This window comes from Lepidothrix coronata, unplaced genomic scaffold (assembly GCF_001604755.1).
Source record: "Lepidothrix coronata isolate B3197 unplaced genomic scaffold, Lepidothrix_coronata-1.0 Scaffold52, whole genome shotgun sequence".
In the NCBI taxonomy this organism is placed as follows: Eukaryota; Metazoa; Chordata; class Aves; order Passeriformes; family Pipridae; genus Lepidothrix; species Lepidothrix coronata.
Window position 1 is genome coordinate 4,630,630 of NW_016690232.1, and position 12,848 is coordinate 4,643,477.

General features: G+C 43.0%; 1 protein-coding gene across 8 annotated transcripts in view; it reads right to left on the bottom strand.

Annotated features, from left to right (window-relative positions):
- RASAL2 (RAS protein activator like 2) overlaps nt 1-12,848 on the bottom strand; it is a 189,903-nt gene that overhangs the window by 36,396 nt on the left and 140,659 nt on the right. For all 8 annotated transcript variants that reach the window (XM_017815821.1, XM_017815820.1, XM_017815819.1 and 5 more), the window contains 2 exons: nt 12,437-12,543; nt 1,254-1,363 (listed from right to left, as the gene is read on the bottom strand). In XM_017815821.1, the coding sequence (XP_017671310.1) occupies nt 1,254-1,363; nt 12,437-12,543 (217 nt within the window). The remainder of the gene's footprint in view (nt 1-1,253; nt 1,364-12,436; nt 12,544-12,848) is intronic.

Genomic DNA, 12,848 nt, shown 5'->3' on the forward strand with positions numbered 1-12,848 from the left:
GCTACATTTGTTGGCTTTCCCAGAATGACAGCACTTCCTTGACAGTGCAGAAGCAAGTATCCAGTATAAGTACCAACTTCAGGAAGGACAAACAGATTATTTATGGCATATTTATTACAAAAATTCAAGCAAAGCTGGTTACAAACAATGGTAAAAATAACAGGTACACGTTGCAACACCCTGAAAATAAAGATTTATAAGAAAACTTGACTCAAAGCAGACTGGGTGGACATTACCATGACTACAAGAGCAAGGCCATCCACATGGACAGTCACAGCTGGGAAGCAGCAGGGTTTGCTGTAACTCCTGATGTTAACAGACCTCCAACAACCCCAGCCTTGCTATCTCCCTGATGTTATGGTGCTGCCTTTCAGATGGAGAAGACAGCACCATTGACTGAAGCAGCACAGCATGACAGATACAACTAATGAATTCAACTCTGCTAAAGGAGAAGGGAAAAGGCACTAAACAATGTAAAAATCACAGAAGCCTGGCGTGGCCTCAAGTACGGGGCAACCTGTTTTTCACTCAGTCTAGTTCTCCTGCTGGGCTACTGTGGAATATAACACAGAGTAATGGTTAATAAAAACAATCAAGAAACTTTACAAATAGTTAGGAAACACCATGTGTAAGAGCTTTTGCTTGCCTCATATACAATCCACTCCCAGTCTGAATCGCCAGCCAAAAACTAAACAAGGATATACCAAATGAAGCACTAAAAGGGTCAGAAATTACTGAGTCTTCCAGTTTTCTGAAAAACAGACCGTCTGTTCATCGTAGTAACACTGCAATAATTAAAATACCAGCACTGCAATCATTAGCAAGGATCCTTGGTGTGCCTGAACTGCACTGTGCATCTCAGGGCTCTGCCAGCGCTGGTGGAACCGACCTGCTCACACCAACACAATTCCTCATCTCAGCCACAGCACTATCTGCAGGCAAGCACTGCCTGCAGCAAGGCAAATTTCTGTGAAGCTGATCAACCCCATGGCTTTGTATCCTGGAATTGGAAGTCTGCAGCTTATTTGAGACGGATGCAGCAAAAGGTATTGGAGTCCATCTGCTTAACCCGAACTTACTGACAGCTGTTCAGAGCAGTAAAGTTTGCAGTCCTGTATCAGCAGTACATTGTACACTAAAGTTGTAACTTGTATCAGTCCACAAACCACCCATCTGCCAGCTGCACAATAAATCCCTTCCTTGCTCTCCTCCTGGGAGTGCTCACACGTGCTGTGTGAGGCACTGAACCTTACCTGTCCTCGGAATTGTTGGGAGATGGGAGACGGAAACTTATGTTCCTGTCCAATTTGGACTGGCTCTTTGTCCTCTTGATGGATCCTTTCAGGCGTTTACTGAAGAAGCCCTAAAATGAGAAGTTGCAGAAGTGAGGCAGGGAAACTGATGCCGGTAATAAATCAATCACTGCACTGCCTCCGAGTCCAAAGGCAGCGGCGATTCCCGGTGATGCCCATTACAGAACAGCCTGCTCTGGGATTCCTCTGAGCAGCAAGAAAGGTAAAGCAGGATTGTCAGTGACAGTTCCAGGATGTGAGAGCTTCCAATTGCAATAGTGAGAGCTTCCAATTGCAATAATTAGCACTGCTCACATTACGAGGGCACTTCAATGAATTCCGGCTATTATACAAGAGAAACCCCACGATTATAACTCAATAAGGAGTATTCTTCATTATATTTGTTCCTACTTCCCCTTTACATGCCATGTTTTTAATTCCTGGTGAGCTTAAGAGTACAGATGTCTTTTACTAAGAGCTTCTACTGTGCCCGCAGTTGCACTTAGGGTTTCCTTTTTAATTTAGACGTAGCACGTTAAATCTTACAGTAATTTGAAGTTTCAATAGTCTCACTTGCCAGAGTTGAAAATTTCAAGATTTCACACACCAGTGACTTCAGATATCAATTATGATATTGGTATCAAGGAAAGCTCAATTCAGAAATCTACTTAGGATCTAAAAATAAACTAAATCTTCAAGAAATCTGTCTTCAAGATACAGCTGTTCACCAAACAATTGCAGCCCAAAGCCATGTCAGTTGGAGGGAGCCTCTGGGGGTCATCTCCTGCTCATTGGGGGTGTACTGCCAACACTAGGTCAGACTAACTCTGACTTGGTCTAGCTAAGTCTGGAAAACCTCTGGAGATGAAGGGAACAAAGGAAGGGCAGTCTGTTTTCTGCATCTGAAGGCAGGGCTGCATTTAAAGCTGCCCTTCAGCCTCTGGGGCTTGCCAGCCAGCAGGCTCCTCAGGGGTGAAAGCTGCTATCTTCTCCTGAAACAGTGGAAAAGAAAAGGCCTCATATCTAAACATAGGAAAAAACCCCAAGAACCCACCCCCCAAATGTACACAGCATGCTGGGGGAAAAGGTACTGTCAAAAGGGATGAAGCATTTTCAGCTGTGTGTGCCACTCAAACTCTGCCCATGATCTTGCACTTTCCTTAGTCCTGGTATTGAAAAAGTGCCTTTGAAAAACCCCTGTAATCAATAGATGCTTTTGGGCTTCTCTTGGGGCCACTGCTGGAATTCAAGTAGAGGATGCACAGCGCTTTCAAAGGCACTTTCATATATTCTGACCTCTCAGCATAAAAGGTAACAAACTCAGCCACAGGGATTCAGACCTGGTGGACCCTGGCTTCAGTCCAGCACCTCTCAAATTGCAAACATGAAATAATATGTTTTTCTCCCCTTAAGGGCAAATAAGACAAAGCTGACACAATTCAGCAGGGGTCCAAAAGTATTTATATCAAATCATTCCAAATCCCGCTCAGAGAAGGACGGTGAATACTCATTTTTGTGTGCATGTACAATTTTAAATTGGCACTGCTTTAGCATTACTGAAACATGTTCTGGGTTTAATTGAACATAATCTACTCCCCAATGGAACAAACATGCTGTCTGGCATTGAACAGGGCTATCCAGAGCTGACAGTACGAAAAAAAAAAATAGGGTATGAACATATTTAAAGATAAAAGTTATTCAAACAAAGGGTGTTCTTACTGGTCATCCTTCAAAGGCTTGAAAACATTTGCAATATTTGCTCTGTGCACCTCACTGGCAGCTCATGCAGGGCCAGTGCTTACAGATGGACAACCTGGGAGCAGCATGAAAAATTCACATGTGCCAGAACTGAGCAGAGTTTTTCCGACTTCCATTTGCCAAAGGAAATGCTTTTAAATACTGAATGCAGACATAAAAAAGGATGCAGTGATGAAAAATAAACTCCTATCTGCAACAATACCAACTAACTGGAAGTTTTATTTCCTCATGCTACTGTAGAGAAGAAATCCCTGCCAAGGGTTACAATGCAGCTTGTATCATTAAAAAGACAAAACCACCATTATTGCTTTTCTTATTGTCTAGGTATTTCGTTTAAATACTTATTTCAACACAAAACAGACTCCTGTGTGGTTCTTACACCTAAACGGAATGAAGTCTCTCAGCTTTAAGAATCATCATGGAATTTCTTTAAAAACAGTGGGAATTTTACTGCTTAAGCAAACACTCACAGACAAAAATATGTAATTTTATTACTCAAACTGCCAGAAATGATGAGAGGATGTTCTCAGTAAAAAAAGTACAAAATATTTGGTTGGATAAATCAACTAGGATGCAATTTGAAGAGATCAGTACCATGTAAACACAGTGTTTCAAGAGGAGACCAGTGAGAGAATAACTGTACAAGAACTGTGCCTTAATCCCCTGAGAGACAGATTTGAGGGTCACGCGTAGTGGGACGAAGTTCCATACAAATTCCCCTCAGAACCACGGGAGGTTTAGGGGAACAGGGATGGAAAAGAGAGACAAGGAGAGCAAGCAGTGGAACACGAGCACACACAATCTGTGGAACAGGCTCAGGGCAGGTTCGTCATCTCGCCCAAAAGCATCAAGCACTGGGGTGAGAAATCCCAATGATACAACATCTAAAAATAATTCAATCCCACTGAGAATTCTATTTGGAAGTTAAGCAACTTGACTGTCACTCTGCCAAGAATCTCCACAGGAGATGGGATAATCCACCAGGCTGTTGGAACTTCCCTCCATAGCTGCACGGGGAAAGCACAGAAACTCTGACCCCCAAGTATTTGCAAGCCAGGGGAGGTGGCTGTTGAGGGCAGCTTTGGCTTTAGGAAATGCTCACTCCAAAGATGCCTGACAAACAATTGTCTGTTTGTCCTTAACCTCAGAGCAGCACATGAACTGTCCAACAAATTCAGACACAGCCCCAGCAGGAGCTACTCAACTCCTTGGCTGCTGCTCCCCACAGACACGACGATTCCTCACTCTGGGGAGAACAGCTCATGCATAATAAATAATGATTGTCTTGGTTGTTTTGAAAGGGAAAGGTTAATTCAGCCATGAACAAATAAAACTGTATGTAACCATAACACAAATTACCCATCGATACAGCGCAGTGTGGCATTAGTGGAAGTTTCAAAGCACTAAAACCAGGGTAAAATGGGTGACAAAAAGGTTCATCTCAGACTGAGTGCTGTTACCTACGTTGGCTCTTTCTGAGGACAAACACATTGCCTTTGGGAGCCCTGCAACGCATCTTGAACATCTTTAATTCTCGATGAGGAGCACCAATGCATTATTAATAACACCAGGTGGGTAACTTCATTTACAGAGCGATGAGACTTATTCTCTCTGAGGGGAAGGGCTGGATGGGTACAAAGACAACCCTCAAGTGACTATAGATGACAGCAGAACTGCCTCCCTGCTGCTGTGTGTGGTGAGGACATGAAGCATTTTATTTCTCAAGTTGCTCACAAGCAGCTATCAAGAAAAAAAAAAAATGTCATAGCCAAGTGAAAATGCTCTCCTGTGCCAGCAACATTGTAAAGCTATGGGAGGCAAAGAAGCAGGGGAAGATAGCCAGGTTGTAAAATGGAAAGATAAAACTGGCAGGATATTCTAGGAATGAGCAGCAAACATGGAGAAGTTAACAATTCCCTACAAAACAACACCACAAGGCCAATCTAACTAGCAAGGAGGTGGAGAAGTTTGCTTACGAGCCAGATAACACTCAGTATTAAAATATTAGCAGCGACTGCCTTCAAGAAGTCTCTCAGCCACTCATACAGTAGAAAAGCAGAGGAAAACAACTCTAGGTACACCTTGGAGGCAATATACAGAACAAGACAGTGACTTACACAGTCACATTCCACCATCAACCCACCCAAAAAACCTGGCACTATGTCACTGAAGAGGTGGTTTGTGCACAGGCAGAAAACAATAAAAAACATGTTTGAATGTACAAACAAAGGATAAAGCCCGATAAAAGTAAAGTGCTGTTATGTAAATCTGCCATAGCTCTCACACTAATGCATCACTCTCCTGATTTTCTCATCTCAGCAAGAAAACTAGAACAAAACAGAACTCCAGAAGTATAAACTGATTAAAGGCAGACAAGAGGGGGATTTACAAATGATATATTTTAAAGACCAACTATTTATTTTAGGAACAAAAGCAAGAAGGGATTAGGGATGTATAAAACAAATAGAATGGAAATTACCAAAGCTCCTCATGCACCCTGTTACATCAGAAAACCAAGGGGCAATTTCACATGAGAGGCAGCCACGTTTCACTGACTGTCAGGAAACCTTTTCTAATGCCGTCTATAAATGAGTCCATCCAATTCTCCACCACAAGATATTATACAGACAAATTTTTTCATCAAGATTAAAAAAGGATTATGTGTTTATATAAGGAAGAATAACATATGTAGCTGCATTAGTCAGGTTTAAAAATAACAAGAGTGAGCAATAATCATGCTTCAGGACACAAGCTGATCAACAGCAAGGATCAGGAAAGATATTTTTCTCCTGATGGGACAGCACTGCAGATTTGGCCGGATAACAATTTCAACTTTCCAATGAAAAATGGTCTACAGCCACAGGAGGGATGCAGGATAGGATGAACAAGTTTAGGAACAGTAATAAGAAACCCAAGGAAATGCAGAGGATACTGTAACAGGGATACGTTGATAATACACCTGTTAATAAAATGCATTATAAGATTGCTTGCATTCTGCGTGACATGCAGTCAAAAGTACTAAAGGAATCACATTTCCAAGTCACTGGCAATTCAATTGGAAAATTCATGAAGAAGCAAGAACTACCTGATAGCCAGGGAGGGCCACATCAGCTTTTCAGATCCCAGTTCAGCAAGGTGTTTAGCATGGACAACTGGGAGCAGAGCCTGGCTGCCCTTGTGGGACCTGCCCACAACAGGGCACAGCAGAAGGAAAGAGCATCCTTAAAAGCCCCTATCCAGGAATTAAGGAGTATGGGTCAGAAGTCTGGCTGAAGAACAACAAAGGAACAGTGACAGACAACATATATGATAAGAAGCAGGTCACCTGAGCCTGTCAGGAAGGGCAGGCAATGATTTCCTGACCCTGGCTCCCTAGTCCCCTGGCATGCAGCCAGTAAGCAGCCCAACACTTCAGAACACTTTCTGATAACACAGCACACATGCTAATTACAAAAATTAATGGAAATGAGCTTTGTGAAAGCTCGTAACACAAACCTGAGAACTGGCTGCAGGAATATCTAAAAAGAGTAATTACAACAAGTGATAAGGTATCAAGGTAGAAGAAAAGGGTCCAATGGGATGTGGTGGGGATAGTGGCACTACTTGCTTCTGCTTAACATCCTTGTTAATCATCCAGAAGAAAAGTTAAACAGCACATTAATTACACTGAGCTGTATTAAATTAGGAGGTGAAGTGAGGGCCGGGGAGGACAGAGAAATGACACAAAGGGTTGGGAGCAATTAGAAACTGGTAACACGCATTCCTGTGAACTTCAGTTCCAGAACTTGGAGAATCAATCGAAGGGAATTAAAAGCACAAGAGCAAGAAAAGTGATAAAAAGACCAGAAGGACTAATTTGCAGAGGATGCATTAATTAAACTTTGCATAACTTGACTGTTACGGAGATGAAGAATAGACTGAGTCGGTACATATTTAAATACTACTAACCCAAGGACAGCTGGAATGTGAGCAGTGTTTAAAGCTATGTACGTTCACAGTTCCCTACATTAACTAAGGAATAAAAGGAATTGGATAAAGTCAGATTTACACCAAACATGAGAATAATGTTCCTGCTGTTGAGGTCCACCAGACAGTGTCACAGCCTGGATATCTCTATCATCTGACTCAACACTAAAGTTTGATGTAATGAACAAATCTGCTTTGGAGCAAGACAGTGTGAGGGTTATAAATCCTGTGAACAGCGCCGTTCCAGAGTGAAGATATGGATGAGAGCTTAGTGAGCACCCTGGAGAAAGTCAGTCACCCATTTGTGCCTTCTGACACAAAATTCACAGAACAGCCACCACATCTAAGCCATCACATCACAGGCAAGTGATAAAAAATTAGACCAGATTCAAACAAAAGTGTCACAGCAAGAAAAGCTGGAAAATGGAAGGAAAAATGTTCATCTCTCTTAAGGGGACACATTTGAGCACAGCCAGCTTTTCAAGGAGGATGCCATGCTGCCTCACAAAATCCAAATCAACAATTGCATCTCTGCACTGGTGCTGATGCAGAATTAAAAACATGTACTTGTATGCCATGGGGTCACACAGTCAGCACAGCTCAGACTTGTCCTGTCCTGGCAGCACGGAGGGAGCAGAGCAGAGCTCTGGAGGAGCAACAATCTTGCTGACTGCATAAAAGATGAGGCTGGGCAGCCACGAGATCTCATCAAGCTTTGACCTTCACTTGGGCTGGCTGCATTGTCTTCTGTTCCATTTAGCTGTACTCTTAAAGAGCAGAGAGGCAGACAGCATTTCTATAGATCCAATTATACCCTCGACCAGAAACAGACCAAGGAAGGCGACCTGCAAATATCCTCCACCAGGGTTCCTATAAAAATCATTTTATTTACTTCAAAGATTGCGTTTGGCTGTCCTGTCTCATTTACACTTGTTTCTTTGCCTCTCTCTCATCTTTTTTTTTTCCTATTAGCCAGCAGACATGGATGAATCATATATTATTTGCGATAACAACCCTACCCCAGAGAAGCCAAAACCGGGGAGCACAATGTGAGTCTGAAGAGCGGTTCAGCAGTTCCTCTCCATCCTGCCACTGCAGGAGGTCTGAAGATGTGGATAACCTCATATTTACCCCTGATCCTAGATTCCAATGGCAGAGCAACGAGAGAATGTGTCAGGTTGCCACAGTGCTCCACAGTGCCACAGTAGGGAACGGGATGCACGGAGACCTAGACGCTGCCAGGACATGGTGTGTGTGGGAAGGGAAAAGCTGGTCCCTTGCCCACTTATGTGTCACGGTGCCTACTTGTAGCCAGTTCCCTCTGCCTCCCTATTTGTTCAGTCAAATAGTACTCATTGTTAAAAATACGACTTTTTCTATATATATAAACAGAACGCATCTGTCTATATGTGAGGAGGCACATTTCTGAAACAGCTGAGAATTGTCAAATGGCAATTTACACAGCTCCTAGATGGAGACTGATGTTTTAACTGAGGGTAAGAGTATTTGGGGAAACCAGGAAGAAAAAGAAAGGACAAGCACTAAGAGCTCTTCTCTCTGCATGCACACCTTGTGCTGTGCAGTGTCAGCACTAGCAGAATCCCCTTTAATCCCCTCAGTGAGATAACCAGAACGAATCGTAGAATCATAGAAGGGTTTGGGTTGGAAAGGACCTCAAAGATCATCTCATTCCACCCCCTGCCATGGGCAGGGACACCTTCCATTATCCCAGGTTGCTCCAAGCCCCGTCCAACCTGGCCTAGAACACATCCAAGGATGGGGCAGCCACAGCTTCTCTGGGCAACCTGTGCCAGGGCCTCCCCACCCTCACAAACACATGGCACACACTGGTCCATGTGGTGGTTTGTCCTAGAGAAGAGTTTAACTCCTGAAATTCTGCTTTTCACACACTAGTAAGTTTAAACGTACATCTTTTCCTCCAGTGCACATGCAGGAGGTAGAAAGGTAAATTTCCTGAAGTTTTACACATCAGCCCTTTAAAATAAATCCTTCACTGAACACAGCCACTGAAGAGACTACTTAAAAAATGTCTCGTTGAGGAAATGTTTGCTTAAAGGCAATTATGCTGTTATAAATCAAAATTCCAGATGCTAAAGCAATGCCAATTAGCAGTATTAAAAAAACAGATGCCTTGTTCTGAGAGAGCACCACTGCCTGGTGTTTGAAAGGAAAAAACCTGCACAGAACGTGCTGGAAGCCACTGTCCTATTGAGAAGACAGCTTTTAAATAGCTGTTCCGAGATGCAAACTTAAAAAGCTGTAAAAGCAACTTATTATGAAAGTCTCAGCATAATTTTCTGTCAGGATGGAAGAAGGTTAAGCTGTCCCCTGCCTTAAGCTGCTTTCTGTTAGAAATCCAAGCAGTGAGTGGAAGAGGTATGGCACAGAGTCAGGGCCATGGAAAGAACAACTGAGACAGCATTACTCTGCAGCTGCCCCTGGCCCTCCAACCTGCACTGGAGGTGACAATGTCTGGAGAAACAAAACAGCGAGTTCTCTTACTATTAATCTCCTTTATATGTAGAATAAATCCCTGTCAAATAAAGACAACCTCACAGACACGAATTCAAAGCTGTTACAGGCACCTCTTACATCCTTGACTTGCAGCTCTTCCCAGACCACTGATCTGCAACTTCCACGAGGCACCCGAGTCACCCTTCCTACTTCTGAGAGCTGGGAAATTCTTATTATCAACCGAAGGCAGAAACATGATTCCTCCCCACCTTCTCACCCACCTATTAGGTGTGTGCCAATCCACCAAGTTAACAGCGTGTTTGGTTTCAGTAGTTTTGGCCTGAGCTCATCTGTATTCTTAAGCAATCTGACTTCTAATTGCAGCTTGCTCTTTTAAGCAGATCACAAGTTGGCATGTTTTAAAACAGGGTGATCTCAGCCCCCACCTGCACCACAACCTGCTAAGGAGTAACAGAGTGTAAATGGGTTACTCAGAGCAAAACCTCCAAAGCCAGAAGCCTTGTCCCCTTGAGAAGGACGGGAGGGTGCATTCTGCTCCTGGGCATACAGGTGGTCAGGCAGACAAAGCAGCAGAATCCAGCTCCACGTGGCACAAATAGCTTCTAGCTCTGTGCTGGTTTATGCCCAAAAAAAGCATCCATGTGCTGCCTCCAGAGCCTGTTTGCTGGAGTCCTAAAAGCCAAGCACACCACCAGGGAAAATAAGAAACATTCTGCAAGGTCCTTGATTTGAAAGGGAGCAGGAGCTAAGAAGTATCAGAGAACTATTAGACAAGAATTAGAGAACCATTAAACCTTTACTTAAGAGATAGGATCAGCATAAAAAAGTTGTCCCAAAAAAAGGAGGCATATAAAATAAACAATACAGATAGTCATCAAACAGTTCTGATAGGCTGCTTGCAGTTGTCAGACAAAAACTACTACAATGCATGTAGACATCTAAAGGCAAGGGCTATTACTTATACATGAAGGCAGAGAGAGCAGAGAATTTCTTATAGATGAAGAAAAAGATCAGACTTTTGAAAGCTCTCAGAGTTCAGAAATCTTCCTGGAACTCTGTGGACCATGGGCTCAGGATAAAATTCTCAGAACTTGACATAACAGAATATTCGTGTAACAGCTTCACATACAACTAGACCAAGGCCCTTTTCTCCCCAAGTACCACCCAGAAAACAGGTCTCTGAAGTGACAGAGGGCTGTTCATAGAACACAGAATAGCTGAGATGGTAAGACATTCTCTGGAGATTGTCTAGTCCAACCCCCTGCCCAAAGTAGAGTAAACTAGAGCAAGATGCTCAGGAGGATCTGAGCCCAGTGTACTTTGGAATATATCTCCAAGGATGGAGACTCCACAACCTCTCCAGACAACTTGTTTCAGTGCTCTGTCACAGTGAAAAAAAAAAAGGTTTTTGTTGTGTTTAAGTGGGATTTCTTACAGTTCAATTTGTGTTCAGAGGCTCTTGTCCAAAGAGCCTGGCTCCATCGCCTTTACTCCCTTCCATCAGGTATTTACACATGCTGCTAACACTTCCCTCAGAGCTTTCCCTTCCCAAGGCTAAGCAATACATTCTGCTTTAACTGCTACTTCAGGTGTCCTTTGAACTAAAGGGAAATGGGATTCATGGTCTTTCAACAAACATCAGTTAGAAGTCCAGGTTTTGTTCTGACAAGGAAGCCTTTATAAAAGGAATATTCTTCCCAAGGAGGACAGTCAAGCACCAGATGAGGTCGTTGAGCAAGACTCTGCATCCTTGGAGGTGTTCTACCCCTCACTGGAGAATGCCCTGAGCACCCTGATGTAAGTTGTTCCAGCTTTTAAGAGGGGATAGATCAGAGACTTCCCTTCCAATCTGTATTATTCTATGACCCTGAAAAGGGACCCAGTAAGGATACCCAGTATATTCACGGCATCCCTTGTCCTTTTCTCCATTCCAATAAATCATGAGTTAACAGGCTGCTTTAAATACCATGTATTCTAGAAACTCTGACCAACATTAATCCTTTAATAATTTAAACAGCTTTCATTAAATCCTTGGCTGTTTCTTCATTTTATTTTTTAAATGACACGACATAGGATTTATCCAAAACCAAAGTTTCACACATATTTGGATCTAAAGGGAGCTAGGAAGTGTGCTTAGAAGGGATGAGTGTTATCTAAAGCAAAGCAAGGATATATACACAAAGCTGCAGAAATGGTACTTGTGTCCAGAAATGGTACTCATGTCCATAGCAAACATCCAAAAAACTCCAGTGTTCACTAGCTAATTCTTCTCCTGGTTTTCCTCAGGTTTTAAAGTAGGCAGATTACTAGCATTTGTCCTCAGTCTAATAATAGAAGTACCTTTGTGCTTTTGGATACACTGGCCAAAGACTGAGACAAGCAAGAAAATCCAGGCTGTAGCTGAAAAACTCTCATGCAGACTCAGAGCCAACCAAACTCAGGACAAAACCTGAAGAGCTAAGGAGGAATTAACACACCTGCAGAAATTCCATCAGCTTCTGAATAAGCTATAAAGCCATTTCAATTTTCTATGTACTTCACTGGCATGAGGGGAAAATAACACGGCATCACTAACCTAAAGGAACTTCTTTCCTAGTCAACACTGAATATGGAATGCAATCCCTGGAGGCGACTTCAAAAGTATTTATATAGGTCGCTGCCCACATTAACTCTGATGTTTCACTATCTGCAACTTTAGATCAAGGCAATGAAAAGCAGCAAGCTTGGGATCTACCAGATATTATCATTGATAATACATGACACTTGACAGCAAAGCCCCCTTGGTCAACTAGAAATATTAACTAAATATTCCTTCCCTCCCAACGCACCCCCCCCCCAGCTTGGTTTACACTGTGATATTTTAATCTCCTCCTCCCATCCCACAAGACAGATCCCCCTTTGCAGGGCAGGCACAGCACACTTACTGGTACTCGGAAGGGAGAGGTGTTGGGAACGTCCATGGAGTTGGTTTTCTCAGAGGTGCTGGTCCCTGAGATGCTCCGTCTGCGAGGAGATCTCTCTGCTGGGACCTCTGAGGAAGAGAAGAAGAAGGTGGTGGTGAATGGGTGCCTGGGGGTGGGGAATAGTCAGGTTTTGTGCTCTGCAGGACAGACTCCTCAGCAAAGTTTCAAGTGCGTTACTAAACTGCTGAACTAACCCACCTATTTCTCTAGATCATATTTACTTACTAAATTACAGTGGCATTTTCACTGGCAGATCCCAGGTTGTGAATCTGACTTGACTGTAGGCAATTAAAATTAAAAATCCTGGTAAAGATCAATACCTAGACATATTTAATATTCTGTTACTGTCTGAGAGACAGTATTCAGAGAACTT